Consider the following 16345-nt stretch of genomic DNA (forward strand, 5'->3'; position numbering starts at 1 on the left):
GACACTCTGAGAGTCTCATTTGACAAGGATACAATCTGGGAATGAGTTCTCTGATTGAAGCAATCTTGAAAAACCAGTTCAAGCAAGTTTCTTTGGCCGTATCGTTAACACACTCTGGAGAAAAATTATCTGGGGAAAAAAACAACCACCCAGACATAGTTACATTCTTTCTGGAAACAAGTTACTTTTCATTCTAGGTTTAAAATCGTATTCTCTTTCCTTTCCACAAGAAATTAGGTGCACCATAATAAACTAGGCAGTAGGTTTGCTTCTCAGCTACCTTGTGCAGCAGTAAGAGCCGAGGACACAGACAGCAAGAAGAAGTAATTAGAACCTCCATCTTGCATTAAGTAAAATTTCAGAAGCTGAAGTCAAGCACTCAAAGCCAATCTCAGATCTGCTACTTAGAAACCTAACCCTTGCCTCCCCCCAAAAGCAGAAATTGTAAAAACAAACAAACAAAAAATAGGGAATCTATAACAAATACATGTACATAGATCTATAAGAAATGCATACATACAAAAGAGATTTAATCCCTCAAATTCTTTACTTGAAAAGGCTAATATAATTTTTTAAAACTACATTGCAAGAAGTAGAAAATATTAAACACTGACAGAACACTTGGTTTTGTACACTAAACATCTAATGCTGCAGCACAGTTCTCTCCTCAGGAGCTCTGGGACCATTTGTGTCAGCTGCCAGCAGGAATAAGCTGCCACCCTGGGCTGGAACAGATGGGTTAGGGGGACAGTGCTCTGGTCAGGTGGGCATGCAGTTGCATGGCTAACTGCCTCCTCTTTCTCTAGACTGCCTGGAACAGAAGGCAAGCATAGGCTTCTTGGGATCAACCCAGGTCTGAGGCAAGATGGTTGGGAAGGATGGGTCCCTCAGTGAAAAAGCTACACAAGCAGCTTCTGCTGTGAACGTCTGCTTACAAACTCCTTGTGAAACAGCTTTAATATACCAGTGCTCTCCCATCCCTGCCCCCAGAAGGTGAGAAGCTCCTGCTCCACAAGAAAGTTTCCAACTTCCAAGACTAGAGAAGCCGCATGCTTGATGCTGACTGAATACAGGAAGATATTCTTTCTCATCTAGGACCCAGGAGTTCTCATCCAACTTTGTTTCACTTGGTTCCCACGGGACAAGTATGGAGGTCAGGTCTGAAATCCCCGGGGGTTCACACTGCCATGCACAGCAAGCCCAGCACACATTTTCCTTCTCCCTCCCACTTTTATAGCTGCTTGGGAAGTTCCCATCAGCAACGGGCCTGGCAGCTGTATAGCTGCAGCATGAGCTCAGCTCTCCAGAACGGAGGTAACTGTGCCCAGGAATCGTGACACGCTACAGAAACTGTCTGCCTTCGTTAATGTTTATAAGAACAGTTTGTCAGATCCGCAACAGCCAAATTTATCTTAAATATTTTCTGTAAGTTTATTTCAAATTTAAATATTTGTTGGTTTCAAGCTTCTAGCTCAAATCCTACAGATTTAACTGCAACCTAACGGTACTGTTGCCACGTCAACTACAGAGTAAGAATGTTTCATATTTCAAGGACATGCACTTAATACACTTCAAATTGCAAGGAAATGCCTGTATTTCCATGGAATGTTTCGGTGCCTTTCTAAAGAGGTTCTTCCACATACATTTGTACTGTAAATGTCAAATTAAGACTTTTACATTGTGTTGGAACATCAACTGAAAAAAATAGAAAGGGCCCAAGTTAGAAAGATTATGCTATCCTAGTAAACTGATCACTAACTCAATGACAGCCTGCTGCTGTCTTCCAAAATGCTTCCCTAATTAAAGCAAAACTATCAAGTTTCCAATGTAGCAACAAAAACATATATTTACCAAAACCTGAGACTCTCAGCTTTATTAAACTTGTACCATTAACTTTAAGCTATTAAAATGTAGTACTTTCAGAAAAGAGCATATTCTAAGAAAAAAAGCAAAAAAGAAGTCTTCCTTCATCTAATTTGGCCATTCATGTTTAATTCTCCCTCTACCTATGTATCATTCTTTGTGATTTCAAGTCTCGGGAAGACCCAGGTTATGTTTAGTAACATCAAAGCCACAAGCACATTTTATTATATCTTAGGTATATTCTTCACAGTTAAAATGTAAACTTGCATAAACACTGTGAATGGTGGAAGCTATAAGAAATGGACTTTATTAAAAACTGAAAATGACCTGATACAAATCAGAACTTTTTCCAGAGGAAATACAGTAGCATGGGTCCTGTTTAACCTTTCTCAAGTTAGTTCAGACATGTTTTTTTCCAGGACCACAGCAGATACAAATGCAAAGTTACCTGGCAAAGAGACACGATTGTCCACACACATTGACTGAATTCTTTCATACACTAGTTTACCTGTTTAAAAAAAAAAAAAATCATTCATAACAAACAAACTGTAAAACATAAAAATCTTAATACAAAGCTTCCTCCTCCAATATCAATTGAAATCAGCTGGAAAAAACTTCCTAGAACACTAACATTATGCTGCCCTCTAGTGAGGTTGAAATGTTAAGTCTGAATTTAGCACTTCACACACTATAAAAAATTTATCTAGCTCCCATAAGCACAGAGGTAGCACACAGGTCAGATTTCTGTCAGGCCAGGAAAGGACAGCTGGTGTCCTGTCTTTGCTGGTTTGGATATTATGTTATCTTCAGCAACTTTCAGTAAGTAGCAAAGAGCACAAAGAGGAAGCAAGACTTGAAAATATAATTGGATCTATGTCACATCATATCCTGCTAAACATCAAAATACCCTTTAACTTTGAATGCTGTCATAAATCTTTTCCATAACATGGCAGAAAAACAAGAGAATCACATGAAGTGGATGACAATTTCACTGAAACGACCATTTAAAAATTATAAAAATAGATTAAATGCATTAACTACATTTTGATGACTTCATAGTCCCTATTCGGATAAAGAAAACTTTCTGACTTCTATTCTTCAAATACAAATAGAATGAAACACTGAGTCAAGAGACTGCCATAATAATGAGCGTGTTTTAAATTCCAAAATGCAGAGATTGTGTTTTTTCCTAAGGTTTTGCTCCAGATATTCACCAATAATTTTGTAGTTTTACTACTATTAAGTATTTGATTTTAAAGACTTCACTCATAAGAGTTTCTGAACAATTATATACCATGTTTATAACACTGGTGTCCAAAAGTTTATGTTGGAAGAGTTCAGTGTTAAAACTGAGAGTCACTTCAGCACTTCTCAGATAACTTCAACGTTTTCTAACATTACAAAAAATTATTTTCATCTTCTTAACAATTATGTAGTAAGTTTGGCACATTAGATACTTACCAAAAGTATCAAGGATATCTGTAATTAAAACAAATTTACTTGGATAAAACTGGATTACTGTTGTGTCTGAAAGAAGCTTAGAACACTAGAGGGAAAAAAAAAAACACCAAAGAAACATTTTAGAAAACAATGCAAGTTAGTGTTTTTACTCCAGACAGGCTGGAACAGATGAGTATCTACAGACGGAAAGAACCAACATGAACAACTATCCAGCAAAAAGCACAAGAACATCTAACATAACACATCATGGTACTCTTTGTACTTTTCAGCTTATTCTTCATTTCCAGCAGAACTAGTCACAGATCTTTTTTCCCTTTATACAAGTTAATACACAATGCAGAATTTCAGCTGACCATGCAGATCTGTGCAGTTGTTCAGATAAGATGAATTCTCCCCAGAAGCATAAAAAGGCAATTCTTTTCTAAAACAACTTTTTTTAAGAGCATTTTTCAGTTTCTCACCATCTCTCTAAACATCCATATCAAACACAAAATTTGATATAGACCAAACTAAGAAACAATTTTAAAAGTTTAGCTAATGAGGTTTTCAACACATCTTTGCAGCTCATGTAACCAATTTGAACATTTTGGAAACAAGCCAGCTGGTCCACAGCCAGCTCCAGGGAGGAATCTGTAATCAATCACCACCCACAGGCACTCAACATGATCGTGGCAGTTAGACTATAATGATGGCTGATGCAAAGCTACATTTGAAAATGTATTAGCCAACTTAGCTCTAGTATCGTTGAATGCAAGTCCAGGTAGGAACCATTTATAATATAAATTCAAAATACACAGTGAGGAATGAAGATAGTTTAAAGACATTTAATAAAGCTATACTTTGTTTTCCAAGGTGGTGAGAAGACTGCAGACTAAACTGCAGTGAAAAACTTTGGGACAAAGAATCAACTTCCACCTGAAGAAAACAGAAATGACTGACTGGGGAGAGAAAGACTCCCTACACGAGCCAAACACAGCTTTTGACCATGAGTCTTCTCCAGTCTCTATTTAATACTGACAAGTACAGTATTCTCTTCATCTCTGTCCCTCCTTTCTCCTTCATGAGGAGACAATTCTTGAATCTCAGTGGAATAAATAAAGTTTTCATTACATTCCAAAATTCCAGGAAGCAATCCAATACCCCCCAAGACTGCTTTGTTTAAACAAGAAAATCGTAACATTTGAGCATGCTTAAACGAGGGGCACGCTTAGTCTTTTTGCTTTATGCTTCAGGGAGAAAGAGTGCACCAAAAAGACAGGAGAGAGCATTCACATCTTACAACCAAAGCAGAATCTTCCCTACTGTGTGGTAAGTCACCTTCAAAGAAAGGTAATTCAGTAGCTGTTTAGGACCTACACACACCATCAACACTTAACTTACCACTTTTCTTAGAGCTCACATACATAATCAACTTACTTCAGCTTACGCTAAGTAGCTTAGCTTATTCCATCTTACAAGTAAAGTATCTTATAAAAAGGTACTTGAGGAATTCACATTATAAATTCAGACTCTGCCTTAATGACCAGAACTCTTCCTGCACTTCAAGCTCTGTAAAACTCTCACACAGAGAATGAAGGCTCCATCCCCAATGTCCAAATGAAAGATTTCATCATTAGTTTTTAATCATCGGTTCTTAAAAAAGGATCACTCTGGCATTCAAATCAAAATTGCTTTTTCCAGCCCAGTGTACATTTCTGAAAATAACAACCAAAAAGAAGGCCAAACACACTCCTCCTATTGAACGCTAAATAGTAAGTGATACTAATAATGATAGACTACGTATATAATCACAGCCTCATGTCAAGAAAACTGCTTAGTTCTTTAAGAGGATACAACATTCTTAAAATTATATTATTTACTAGGAAGAACCACAACGAGTTAAGTTCAGTCAGGTTTCTACCCTATCCTGCTTTATAAGTAAAGAATTACTATTAGTTACTAATAATCTCCTCTATGAAAGATTTTTGTATTCATGTTAATTACCCAAACACCTATTTCATTCTTATCCAGCCTTTCAAATAGTGATGAGCATCTGCAACATGAAGTCCAAGTGCAAAGTGAACAATACATAGACCATGCTTTAAGAGGGATAAAACTATGCGATTTTGATACCACTTTCCTAAAAGAAAGCACTGAATCCCATTTTGGAAACTACATTATTTCAAAATTGTTTGTGAAACCATTTATAAAAGAATACGTGAAAGGATTAATGTGTGGATTATCACTGAATGTCAGACCCTGTATATATACATATTAATGCACTGTAAATACAGCACATCTATGTCCTTTTTCTCCTCCTCCAGACTTTTAATATTGCATTCTCTTTCACCAAGATATTCACACTTCACAATGCAATCTATGATTTTTTTTTAGAAGAATAATAGTGCTGATTTCATAGTATTACAATAGAACATTAGTCAACCTAGGTCACATATAATTTTCTGATCTCCCTTCATTTATGTTTCATTTCCTTTATTGTCTTTACCACAATTTAAGCTGAAATTACTGCAAACAGTGTTCACAAGAGTATCCAGCATGAGGAAAAAAATAAAAGAGCCTGACTTTATATAACCCCGCTTGATGACTATTAGCATTACATCAGTTTTACAGCTTTTATGGATGTCATTATCCCCTCTGTCCTCTGATGCACTCTGCCTCTAGCCTTTTTTTTAAAGACCAAGCCAAACAAAAGAGCATTTAATTGTCCTATTCCCTCCTGACCTCCTGAACAGCTCATCGCCCCAAATGAGCCAGAGGAAGACTGTGAGGAAGTTTAAAAATCAAAACAAAAACCCATAAAAACATAAACACTTAAAAAATCTGGAGTTGTTTTCTGTACTTTGCCAGGATCCTAAATCAAGACTATTCAGCTGTCTTAGTAAGTCTGGATGGGGAAAACACTGACATGTAAAAAGCCATTCTGGTTATTATTTGGGATGGGGAAGAGGACAGGAAATGACATGTCCTAGAAAGAGCTGGTAGCACTATGTGTTATTTTTTCTAATTATCCCTAATCAGGTAAAATTTCCTCGATTACTGTGTTCAGTTTTGGGTCCCTCACTACAAAAAGGACATTGAATGACTCGAGCGTGTCCAGAGAAGGGCAACGAAGCTGGTGAAGGGTCTGGAGCACATGTCGTATGAGGAGCGGCTGAGGGAACTGGTGGGGTTTAGTCTGGAGAAGAGGAGGCTGAGGGGAGACCTCATCGCCCTCTACAACTACCTGAAAGGAGGGTGCAGAGAGCTGGGGATGAGCCTCTTTAACCAAGTAACAAGCGATAGGACAAGAGGGAATGGCCTCAAGTTGCGCCAGGGAAGGTTTAGACTAGATGTCAGGAAGTATTTCTTTACAGAACGGGTTATTAGGCAGTGGAATGGATTGCCCAGGGAGGTGGTAGAGTCCCCATCCCTGGAGGTGTTTAAGGGTAGGGTCGACATAGCGCTGAGAGATATGGTGTAGATGGGAACTGTCAATGTTAGGTTAATGGTTGGACTAGATGATCTTCAAGGTCCTTTCCAACCTAGTTGATTCTGTGATTCCACATCTGTCACTTGGCCACTCTCTTTGATGAGAATTCCATCCCACATACTCTAGTCAAAATCAGTAACAAAAAAGTCAAAAGTTCAACTAATGTCAGAAGTCATAAAACTCTGAAAGAAATGGGTTTCAGTGAAGAACAGAAGAAAATAGTAGAAAAGTAATAGAAACCATCCTTTTCCCAAGAAAGAAATCAGACAAGCCACACCACCAAGCTGACCAGTTCTGTATGGAGCAAAAATGTAAAACTGACCTGGATGACTATTTTCAGAGCTTTTACTTTCTGATCAGAGGACCAAGCATCCTTCAAAGACTGGTTCAGTTCTTCAATGCGGTTCATGTAATCCTGCTGAGTCAAATTCAACAGCTCCTTCTGTGACCCCTGGCAAGAAAACACAAGTCTACTTAGAAAGGGGGGGGGAAGGAAGGAGAGTGCCATTATTAGAGAGTCAAATCACTGAAGGGATGGAACACACAAAATTTACAGAATTACCTAATTTTCCCTTCTTACCTTTGCTGCATCAATACTGCAGGTGTTTGGCACAGGAGTGCATCACAACTGCTTTGGTTTGCAAGAGCCATGCATTCGGGTACCCAAAGATGTCCATGAGATCAGAAACGCTGGAGTATTTCAGTGCTATGGTACTCGTGGTAGAGTTAAGACACTAACACTATACATAAGCATACTACATAAGTGCCTATGTAGAAGCAGTATCAGCGAGAAATTAGACCGTTTTGCCAGCACGGTCCTAAGAATTTTGTTGACAGCAAGAAAAATCTGGCTATGCTTCACCCTCAGTAAAAAAATAAAACGATCTTCATTTCCTGCTCGGTACTGGAGCATTCTTGTGATCTTTTTTCCAGAAGATCTTACAGAAGTTATAAAAACATTACGTATCAAAAATAAACTAGTGAAATGTTGGAAGCAGAAATAATTGTTTAAGCTTTAGAATCAAACTGACACAGAAACAAAGCAATTATAAACGTATTTAGAAAAATCAGAAGGTGGTTCTGGAACAGCTTTCAGTAGAAGTATGAGTGATATTAAAAACTACCTTCAAGACTAGTTTTGATGAGTTTATTAAGCTGCATTACAGAACAGACTTCACAATATGAGAGTCTAGAAACAACCATTAGTAAAAACAATCATGGATGAAGAGATAAAATACAAACACAATTAGTTTCACCCAAGGTTACATACTTCCTTATGGTAAAGGGTACTTTATTTTCCTACTAAAAGAATCTAATCCTTCATTTGTGATATGCAACTATTAGAACCGTGCTGGCTCAGGCAACGGGCAATCTAGAGTTAGTTAAGAGGCAGACGTTTCAAAACAACATTACTCAAAATACTTCCAGGAGTACCACTAGGAATCGGGTTTTAGGAAAAGAAGTTACGGAACACCTCATCTTTGCACAGTAAAATATTGCAGTTTCAGAAATAACTTGAGCACTCAGAAATTCTGAGTAAAAGTAACTTTAATCAAGCTCAGGTAGACAGTATACAGCTTCTGCAACAGCGGCAAACAAAATTATCAGAGGTTAAGACTATTAGGCTCCATGAAGCTTTACAGCAGCTGCAGAGCATGGTACACAGTACCAAGGTAAATCAACATCAGTAGATCAGGTGAATTTTTCAATCACAATATCTAGTGATACAAAAATATGATTCTGCCTGAATTCTGTAACAGTAAGGATTGAATTACTAAAGTCGTCCCATGGAAAGTATGTATCTGTCTAAACCATATGCATAAGCATATTCAGAATCAGGACCTTCTTAAAAGGTTTCATAAAAGATTTTTATTTCACAAATTTATTTCACTTTTAAAATGGTGATGTAATTGGATCAGAAAACTTTCTCACCTCTTCCAGATCATCCAGTTCTTCTAATCTTGTCCTCACTTTTTCAGAAACTGCTGAGCCAGTAGTTGCAGCTTTTCCTGTAAAGAATTATATGTTAGAGTTTCTTTAACATTTAAACACTTGGACTTCTAAAGGGAAAGAAGGAGCTTGCCAGACTCAGACAACTAGTCAGCTTCCACGACAGAAGACAAGTGGTTTGATCCATTTGGTGGCTATTCCTGAAGACACACATTTAAACATACCTACAGTTCATTCACTTTGAACAGGGAATGAGAATTTGAACAGAGAATGAGAAGCAAAACTGAATACGAATGGATTTTCTTGCAACTTTTGCTGGTAAGGAAGGAACCACTGGATAGAACCATGGGATAATTTAGGTTAGAAAAGCCCTACAGAGGCCTGTGTCCAACTCGCCTCCTCAAAGCAGGTCCAATTTTGAAGTTTTAACAGGTTACACAGGGTTATATCCAGTCAATTTAATGATATCTAAGGATAGAGATTCCACACCCTCTCTGGACATCCTGTTCCGGTGTTTGACCATTCTCATTCCAAAAAAAGTATTTCTTTTTTTTGCAGAAGCTGAAATGCTTCATGTTTACTCATATATACAAATTCTGGTTTACTATGCAATCAGCTATGACTACTCAGCCTGGATTTGCTTTGCTGGAAAACACAATAAAATATTTAACATTTGGTTCTTTTTTGAACACTCAGTTACAGTTGAAATAATTTCACTTTCATGTAAAGAGAATAACTGCACAAGTTCCCAAGGGACTTGTTTGCTTTCCCTTCCAGCAAGCAAAAGAGTTGATAAACATGATCCTCAAAATATCACTGCTCACTTCAAGTGGAAGAAAGTTTTAAGCTACAGTAGAAAGCAGTGAATTCTATTTCCTTCCACAACACGGTATCACAAATTCATTAGCCTACAAGGCATACAACACAAGGTTGTTGGGTGATTTGTTTTCAACAATTATTTTAAGTAAAAATCCAGCAGAAGTCTTATTCACAAAAAAACCACAGATCCAACCATATATCAGGAAGGGGGAAGGAGAGGAAATCACATTTCAACTATTCTTGACCACAAACCTGTCACTGCAACCTACCTCAAGCAAAATCTGTTACTGTTAGATAAAAAGGAACTGCTTACCTTTTTCAGATCCCATGTACAGATTCTGTGAAGAGACAGAAAAAGCAGACTTTTAGAAAACAAGTACTTGTTAGCATTCCAAGAATGCACAGGGTAATTACAATGCTAATTAAGATTCTAATAATTTAGAAGTAGACATAAGACCAGAAGTTATTTGTCTTGTTACAAAAAGACAAAGTGATGGCTTCTAAGTATCAATAGACTCCAAAACAATAATTATAAGTGAGAGCTTGTGGTACAGCTTTCTACAACATTAAAACTAAAATTTAGAGGACCAATATTTACTCATGAAATAATTACAAAACAGCAACATCCAAAATCCATTAAAAATCTACTACAAAGACATAAAACTGGAGAAGCTGCCACTTACAATAGAGAGCTTCTCTGTTGTAGTGTATCTAGCAAGGATTTCACCACGTTTGCTTGACCATGGTTCAAAGTCACTTCCTACTGCTGGGCTGTCATCTTTATCCCGTTTCTTTCGTGTACTATCCTATGAGAGCAGCACGAGTGCAAATGTAATATGAATCGGAAAGAAAATAGAACGCTGATAAAGGTCACCTTAACGTTTCAAGTGCTTACTGATCCATAAAGTTACATAAAACAGGTAAATTAAAAAGAACAGTTTATTCTATTTAATACAGTGCATTTCCTATTCGTATTAACCTCCAAATTGGTGAGACAAATGTATTTTATCCACTGTTGACTTTGTGGGGTTTTTTTGTTTCTTTTTTTAAATATTATTTAGTTAACTGCCCTCCAGTGTTACCATGGTAGCAGTAGTTGGCACAGGATCTGCAGCTGCTGCAAATAACGACAAGGGATCGGTACCATCCAACACGCTGCTCAATGGATCCAACATAGAACTAGAAGAAGAGGAGGAGGTAGAAGAAGTACTTCCTTTCCGGTTCATTTTCTTAGTCTTGGATTCAGTAACCTGAAAGAAAAATTCAAAATTATTAAACAAAAATACTTTCTCTTCCCCCTATTTTCTTCAATAAATCATCAAAATATGTACTACATAAACCGTGCTGTTGTAATGAAAGCAAGGACCCACCTACAAAAAAAAAACTCTTTACAATCAGCAATAACATTTTAACTGAAGCACCTCTTCTCCTGAATCTGGAGACACCCTGCACTAGTGTTTCCATTACTTTTTTCTTTCTCCTTCCAATTCTGGGTCTAAAGAACTATAGGAACAACCGTTCTAAATTTCTTTCTAGTACCCCTCCTCTATTTTATTGTTTTTTTCCACCTCATCCAACCTCTGTCTTGCTGTTTGATTTCCTCCACCAGTCTGATCTTTACTTTTCTTGTACAATACTCAAGCCTGAAACATCAAATCCGTTCTTAAGGCCTCCATCTTGTCTCCCTACTGACCTTCCTGAGTAGAAGCTGCTATCCATTTTTCATTCATTAGTGTATGACTGTCATCTCTTTGAAGCTGGATTTTTTGCACACCCACATTTTTAAAAGCCTCTCATACATTAAAGAAGTTATAAATGTTTTAAAGCATACAGCTGACTGGAAGTTAACTCAAAAACAAATCTTACATCGAGCAATTATGCAGGTTATTTGTAATGCAACAATTTGATTTTAAACTTATCCATTATTCAGCATTTAATGCAACCAAGAAAGCCCACAAGCTGAAATGCTATATTAGTCAGAAGGAGACTGTTTTTTGACATGTAACAGTACCAGCAATTTCTGTAAAAGACAAACACAATAAACCTTTGATGTCTCTAAAGTAACAGGCCACTAACACAGAAAGCAACTTCACTAGTACCACCACCAACTTCAAAGCTTTTTAATTTTATAGGAGTGGAAGTAGAAGAGGAACACAGTCAGTTTTAATTCACATTCATTTTCCAAAAGCACAAAAAGAAACTCACCGTAATGGGTTTTAGTGGATGGTAATCGCCAAAATCCAAGGGTACAGATTCCAGTTTGCACACTTCAGATTCTGAAACATAGTTTCTTGATCTCGCATGCCTTAAAAAGCAAGAGTAAAGGGAAAGTACACATGCATACTGACAGAGAAACATATCCTACATCTACATAGATGCAGGCATATTTACAAAAAGAAATGTACGTTGAAAAATAAGACAATGTAAAGACCAAAATTTCTCTCTCTATTGAGATACACACACTAAAACTGAAGAAATTTTACTTTCAGACATTCAACTGTATTCTGCCTCTACAGCTGGATTCTCTTCCATTCCATTGGACATCAAAAGGGCAATTTAATTAGCATTTGTATGTGTGACAGGCTGATGCAGATTATTAAACACATCTTTCAAACTGAATAGTCAGAGTGAAAGAAAAAGGCAATTGTGAAAACACAAGGGAAGAAATCAAAGTGATCATGCACAGATATAATGAGGGACTAAACACATTAACTTGTGTAGCTGCAAAATTCTTCCCCAAGAAATGTATTTCTATCTGTTCATTGTACTCATAACTGAAGTTGCAAAAGTCAAATTATAAGAAAAAAAATATTCGTACTCATATGCGTGCATTGTGAATAAGACCCTGTATAAAAGCTTCACCTCTCCTATGAAAATTAAGTATGCCATTAAGTGAAATAGATCACAAAAATATACATATTTCAGGTTTTATTTTTAATCTCATATTAAGAGAGAACTATGGCCTCCATCTCTAATTTAAGAGAGACTTGATTCCAGAATAAATAAAGGTATTGGAGTAAAACAACGTTGACACTAGGAACTAACAGTGACATACACTAATTTATCAATCACAGTTTAAGGACGCTGCTTTTATAAAATAGACCATTCATCCTGGTTGTAATTGCTCAAATATAAATGTATATTTTTAAAGGCTTTTAAAGCACATTTGACAATGTAGGAAGCAAAAAAGGGGGATTAAAAATTCCCTGACTATTACTGGATGATAATTTCAAAAGAGACTTAAGAGTTACAAATACTGTCTAATATCTCTGACAACACATCAATATATGAAACTATTTCCTTTTAATTGTATGGAGTAGTAGTAATGGCTAAATAGGGAAACAAAAATACAAACTCACAAAAACACATAGGACAGTTGCTTCCTAAAACAACTGCCATCATGGCTACTACATGGTACCTCCCTTTAGCAGTAGCAATAGTTAAGTACTAAGGCAGAAAGAGATCCAAGTAAAATCTAGAAATATATATTTTTATTTCTCTGCATTCTACCCTCCACAACTTCTTGATTTCCTTTTTAGTCTTTGAAACATGCAGAGCAGCTAACTGTTCTTTCCTGTTTCATCCAGGATCCTGGGAATGTTTATAGCACACACTAAGGCCTTTGCTGAATGAGTAAAATCAGTGGATACACAAAGGTTTCTTTAATCAGACTCCTAACAAAAACAAACAGCATTCCCTCCGTATAATAAACATCTTTCCCACTAAAACTAATCCAAACTTTCAAAGACCATTCTGTTCAGAGACCTAAGTCATTAGGAAGAATTTCAAGAGTGCCAAGCAGCCAACTCTTCCATAGATACTATGTACCCCCCACAAAACCCCAGATTTATTTAAAAAAAAAAATAAATTAAGAATGAGTTTAATTTGTGGTTGTGCTACTCCAAGGAAAAGCTTTGACATCTAATGAGATATAGCAGAGCAAGAGAAAGAGTCCAGTGAAATCCACATGCCTATTCCCTTTGTTTTCTTGATCTCCAGCTCCTTTTCTTTATACACAAATAGTCACTGTTGTCCCATGATTCAATGATTCTCGGTGCTCACTTGCTTCATGAATTAATTAGCATTTGGGTGAAAAATCTTTCAAACTCTTTCTGGCTGCCTTATTATTACATTTTTATTACAGTTCTGTCAGTATTTCCATATCTCTCCTTTACAGATATCTCCAAACAGCAGTGAAGAAAGATGACACTGACAGTACACGCTCGGCATACCACCTCCAGGCCAAAATCAGTCGTACACTAACTATAACATAAGGCATCACTGGGCAAGTATACATGTCTAATACACATGTGGGAAGGAAGAGCAGCTGTTCACCCTACAAATAAGTCTTTAAAAAGTACATTTACAATGTGGTTATTTGAGTGATAAGACAGCTTGTAACATATCTAATATGGGGGACAAATTCAAGCTTGCTCTGACATTATGTTCCACTTACTCTCCAGGAAAAGGAGCTTAAGCATTCCTGTCTTGGCCACAGCAGCGCAGTCAGCTTCCAAGAGTAAATAAAAATGACTCAGGCCAAGCTGGGGTTTCATCCCCAGTGCTTACTGCAAGAACTACCCCTGCTTGCAGGTACTCACTCTTTCAACAGCAGGTTTCAACCTCTTTACACACACAAACATCACTGCAATTGCCTTCAACACTTGCCAGACTGCCAACTGTCTTCTCTCCTCCTGGTAAACACTGGGACCACTGTACTTCCTCCTCACCCCTAAGTTCGTGATGCTCTTCCAGCACTCAGTGCACCCTATGAGCTCCCCCGGCACCCTGAGCTAAACATGGGACCCCCACCCTGGGTTACTGGGATGCTGGTCCCGGGGCACAGTGGGGCACCCCCACCCCACCCCTGGGACCTGGGTTCCCCCCGCTACCAACCGCTAGGGCACCAGGCCCGGGGGACACTGACCCCCTTGAGACACCCCCGGGACACTTCCCTTGCACTCCAGCTTCCACACACAGCCAGCCCCTGCACAGCAGAACCACCAGCCTGCACTGCACACCTCCCCTTCTCGGGACACGACACCTTCCAGGTACACTGCACCCACACGGAGCCGGTGCTTATCCTAAAGCAAGGGCTTCAGAAACTTACAGGGAGCACAAACAAGCAAGGCAGGCAAAATGGAAAAGAATCTCTTTACAACATATACACGTATTGGTATTGATAATACAAGGAAGTGCATCCCACAAGTGAATGTACCTATCATTATTTGAATATTAAACATAAAACCCAAACAATATCTTTAGGTATGTCCACACAGCTGTTACAAATAAGAACTCTAGCCCTAAGCTTTAAATTACTTTACATATTTGCCAATTCTTTTCTACTCTAACAAATTTGAACACTATGTTAATGCAAGATCCTTTTATTCAGTGCCAACAGGTGCTTTTTTTTTCCTCATACAAAGACTAAGGAGTATGTAGACAAACTGCAAAACACCTTTTTAAAATTAGCATCCAACAATACTTAAAAATAGCTAGCATTCTTTCTACTGAACCCTGCTGCATGACAATATCTTCCATATTACAGAAAAACATGCATTAAAACATTTTGTTCTGGTTCATTGTTTCTCCATGGACACTTTTGCATCGGTGTTACCAGACCTGCTTCTTAGCCTGCTACTTCATTGGTGTATTATGTAAAAATCAACTTGTCAGTATCTGTTCTATGGCTGCAGTCCTTAGTTTTTCATTGTATTTTGGTACTCCTGGAAATTCAAAAGTTGCAGCCCCATTTATTCTTTTCTGTTTCTGCAAGGTCACTGACCACACACAGATTCCACTGAAACTACCTCAAAGTAAATGCCAACAGTTCCAACAGCCAACTAATGTGTTAGAGCTGTCTTACACCCTCAAATTTTCTTAGCTACATATGTTCAAGTTTTAAAGTATTTCATACCCCATTGAATTTACTTTTAAAAGCATAGCTCTGATGTTTGTATAAAACCTCAATTGGTTTCATTAACAATGACTTTTAGATCCACCAATTATTTCCTCTTTTTATTAAACGTGAAAGTTTGCTCATTAATAATATGAAAGAGTGAGATGATTTTCAGCATGACAGTGTATATAGGGGGAAAACTTTTTGGCATACCAGTGCTCTAATGGGCTCTAATTGCTGCATATTAATTTTCTTGATGCCACATTAGCTTTGATTTCTAGTTTACTCAGGACTATAACCCATCAGATACATCAAAACCTGGAAGCTAGATATATTTGATGTGCTAAAAGAACAATAGCCTCAGAGAGCAAGTCTTCCACAAACAGAAAATCAGCTCATTTGTCAACAAGTCTGAAGAAAAATGAACTATTAACATATTTTCCTTTACTCTGTCAGAGAAAGAGTGCCTGTTTTATCCTTCCTTTCTATAACAAATAACAGACTGTTAAGTTATTCCATGTCCTACACAGTGCAGCTTCCTCAGTCATACACCAAGTTTTCCTGAAGAAATACTGCATGTCGCTAGAAGCTGACTCTACTTCTTCAGTTTGTAGCCCGTAAACACCGTGTCTCCTTCTAAACAGCCTGTGGAAGATCACTAACAGAAGCTAAACTGTGCTAGCAAACGTAAATTCACTGTCTGAAGCCTTCACCTTCGCGGGCGCTGTGAGGAAGGCGCCCAGCCGCTCGCTGCGAGCCCGCAGTGACCCCGCCGGGAGGAAGGCGCTTCCCCGCTGCGGCCCTTGCTCCGAGCAGAGGCACCATCATAACACCGCGGCGGGACCAAACCCCACCAGGCGCCAGCTGCCCTCAGGAACTCAGGA

At 37.9% G+C, this 16345-nt stretch overlaps 1 protein-coding gene across 5 annotated transcripts in view; it reads right to left on the reverse strand.

Annotated features, from left to right (window-relative positions):
• Positions 1 to 16345, reverse strand: part of VPS35L (VPS35 endosomal protein sorting factor like) — a 58315-nt gene that overhangs the window by 41214 nt on the left and 756 nt on the right. For 2 of the 5 annotated variants that reach the window (XM_074886037.1, XM_074886039.1), the window contains exons 2-10: positions 11768 to 11867; positions 10645 to 10812; positions 10246 to 10368; positions 9876 to 9900; positions 8726 to 8802; positions 7116 to 7244; positions 3325 to 3409; positions 2312 to 2371; positions 33 to 129 (exon numbers count right to left, since the gene is read on the reverse strand). In XM_074886037.1, the coding sequence (XP_074742138.1) occupies positions 33 to 129; positions 2312 to 2371; positions 3325 to 3409; positions 7116 to 7244; positions 8726 to 8802; positions 9876 to 9900; positions 10246 to 10368; positions 10645 to 10812; positions 11768 to 11867 (864 nt within the window). Of the gene's footprint in view, positions 1 to 32; positions 130 to 2311; positions 2372 to 3324; positions 3410 to 7115; positions 7245 to 8725; positions 8803 to 9875; positions 9901 to 10245; positions 10369 to 10644; positions 10813 to 11767; positions 11868 to 14018; positions 14037 to 16345 lie in introns of those variants that run through there. The other 3 variants (XM_074886038.1, XM_074886041.1, XM_074886040.1) reach the window with 3 other exon arrangements.

The sequence above is a fragment of the Strix uralensis genome, chromosome 16 (genome assembly GCF_047716275.1).
Source record: "Strix uralensis isolate ZFMK-TIS-50842 chromosome 16, bStrUra1, whole genome shotgun sequence".
Taxonomy (NCBI): domain Eukaryota; kingdom Metazoa; phylum Chordata; class Aves; order Strigiformes; family Strigidae; genus Strix; species Strix uralensis.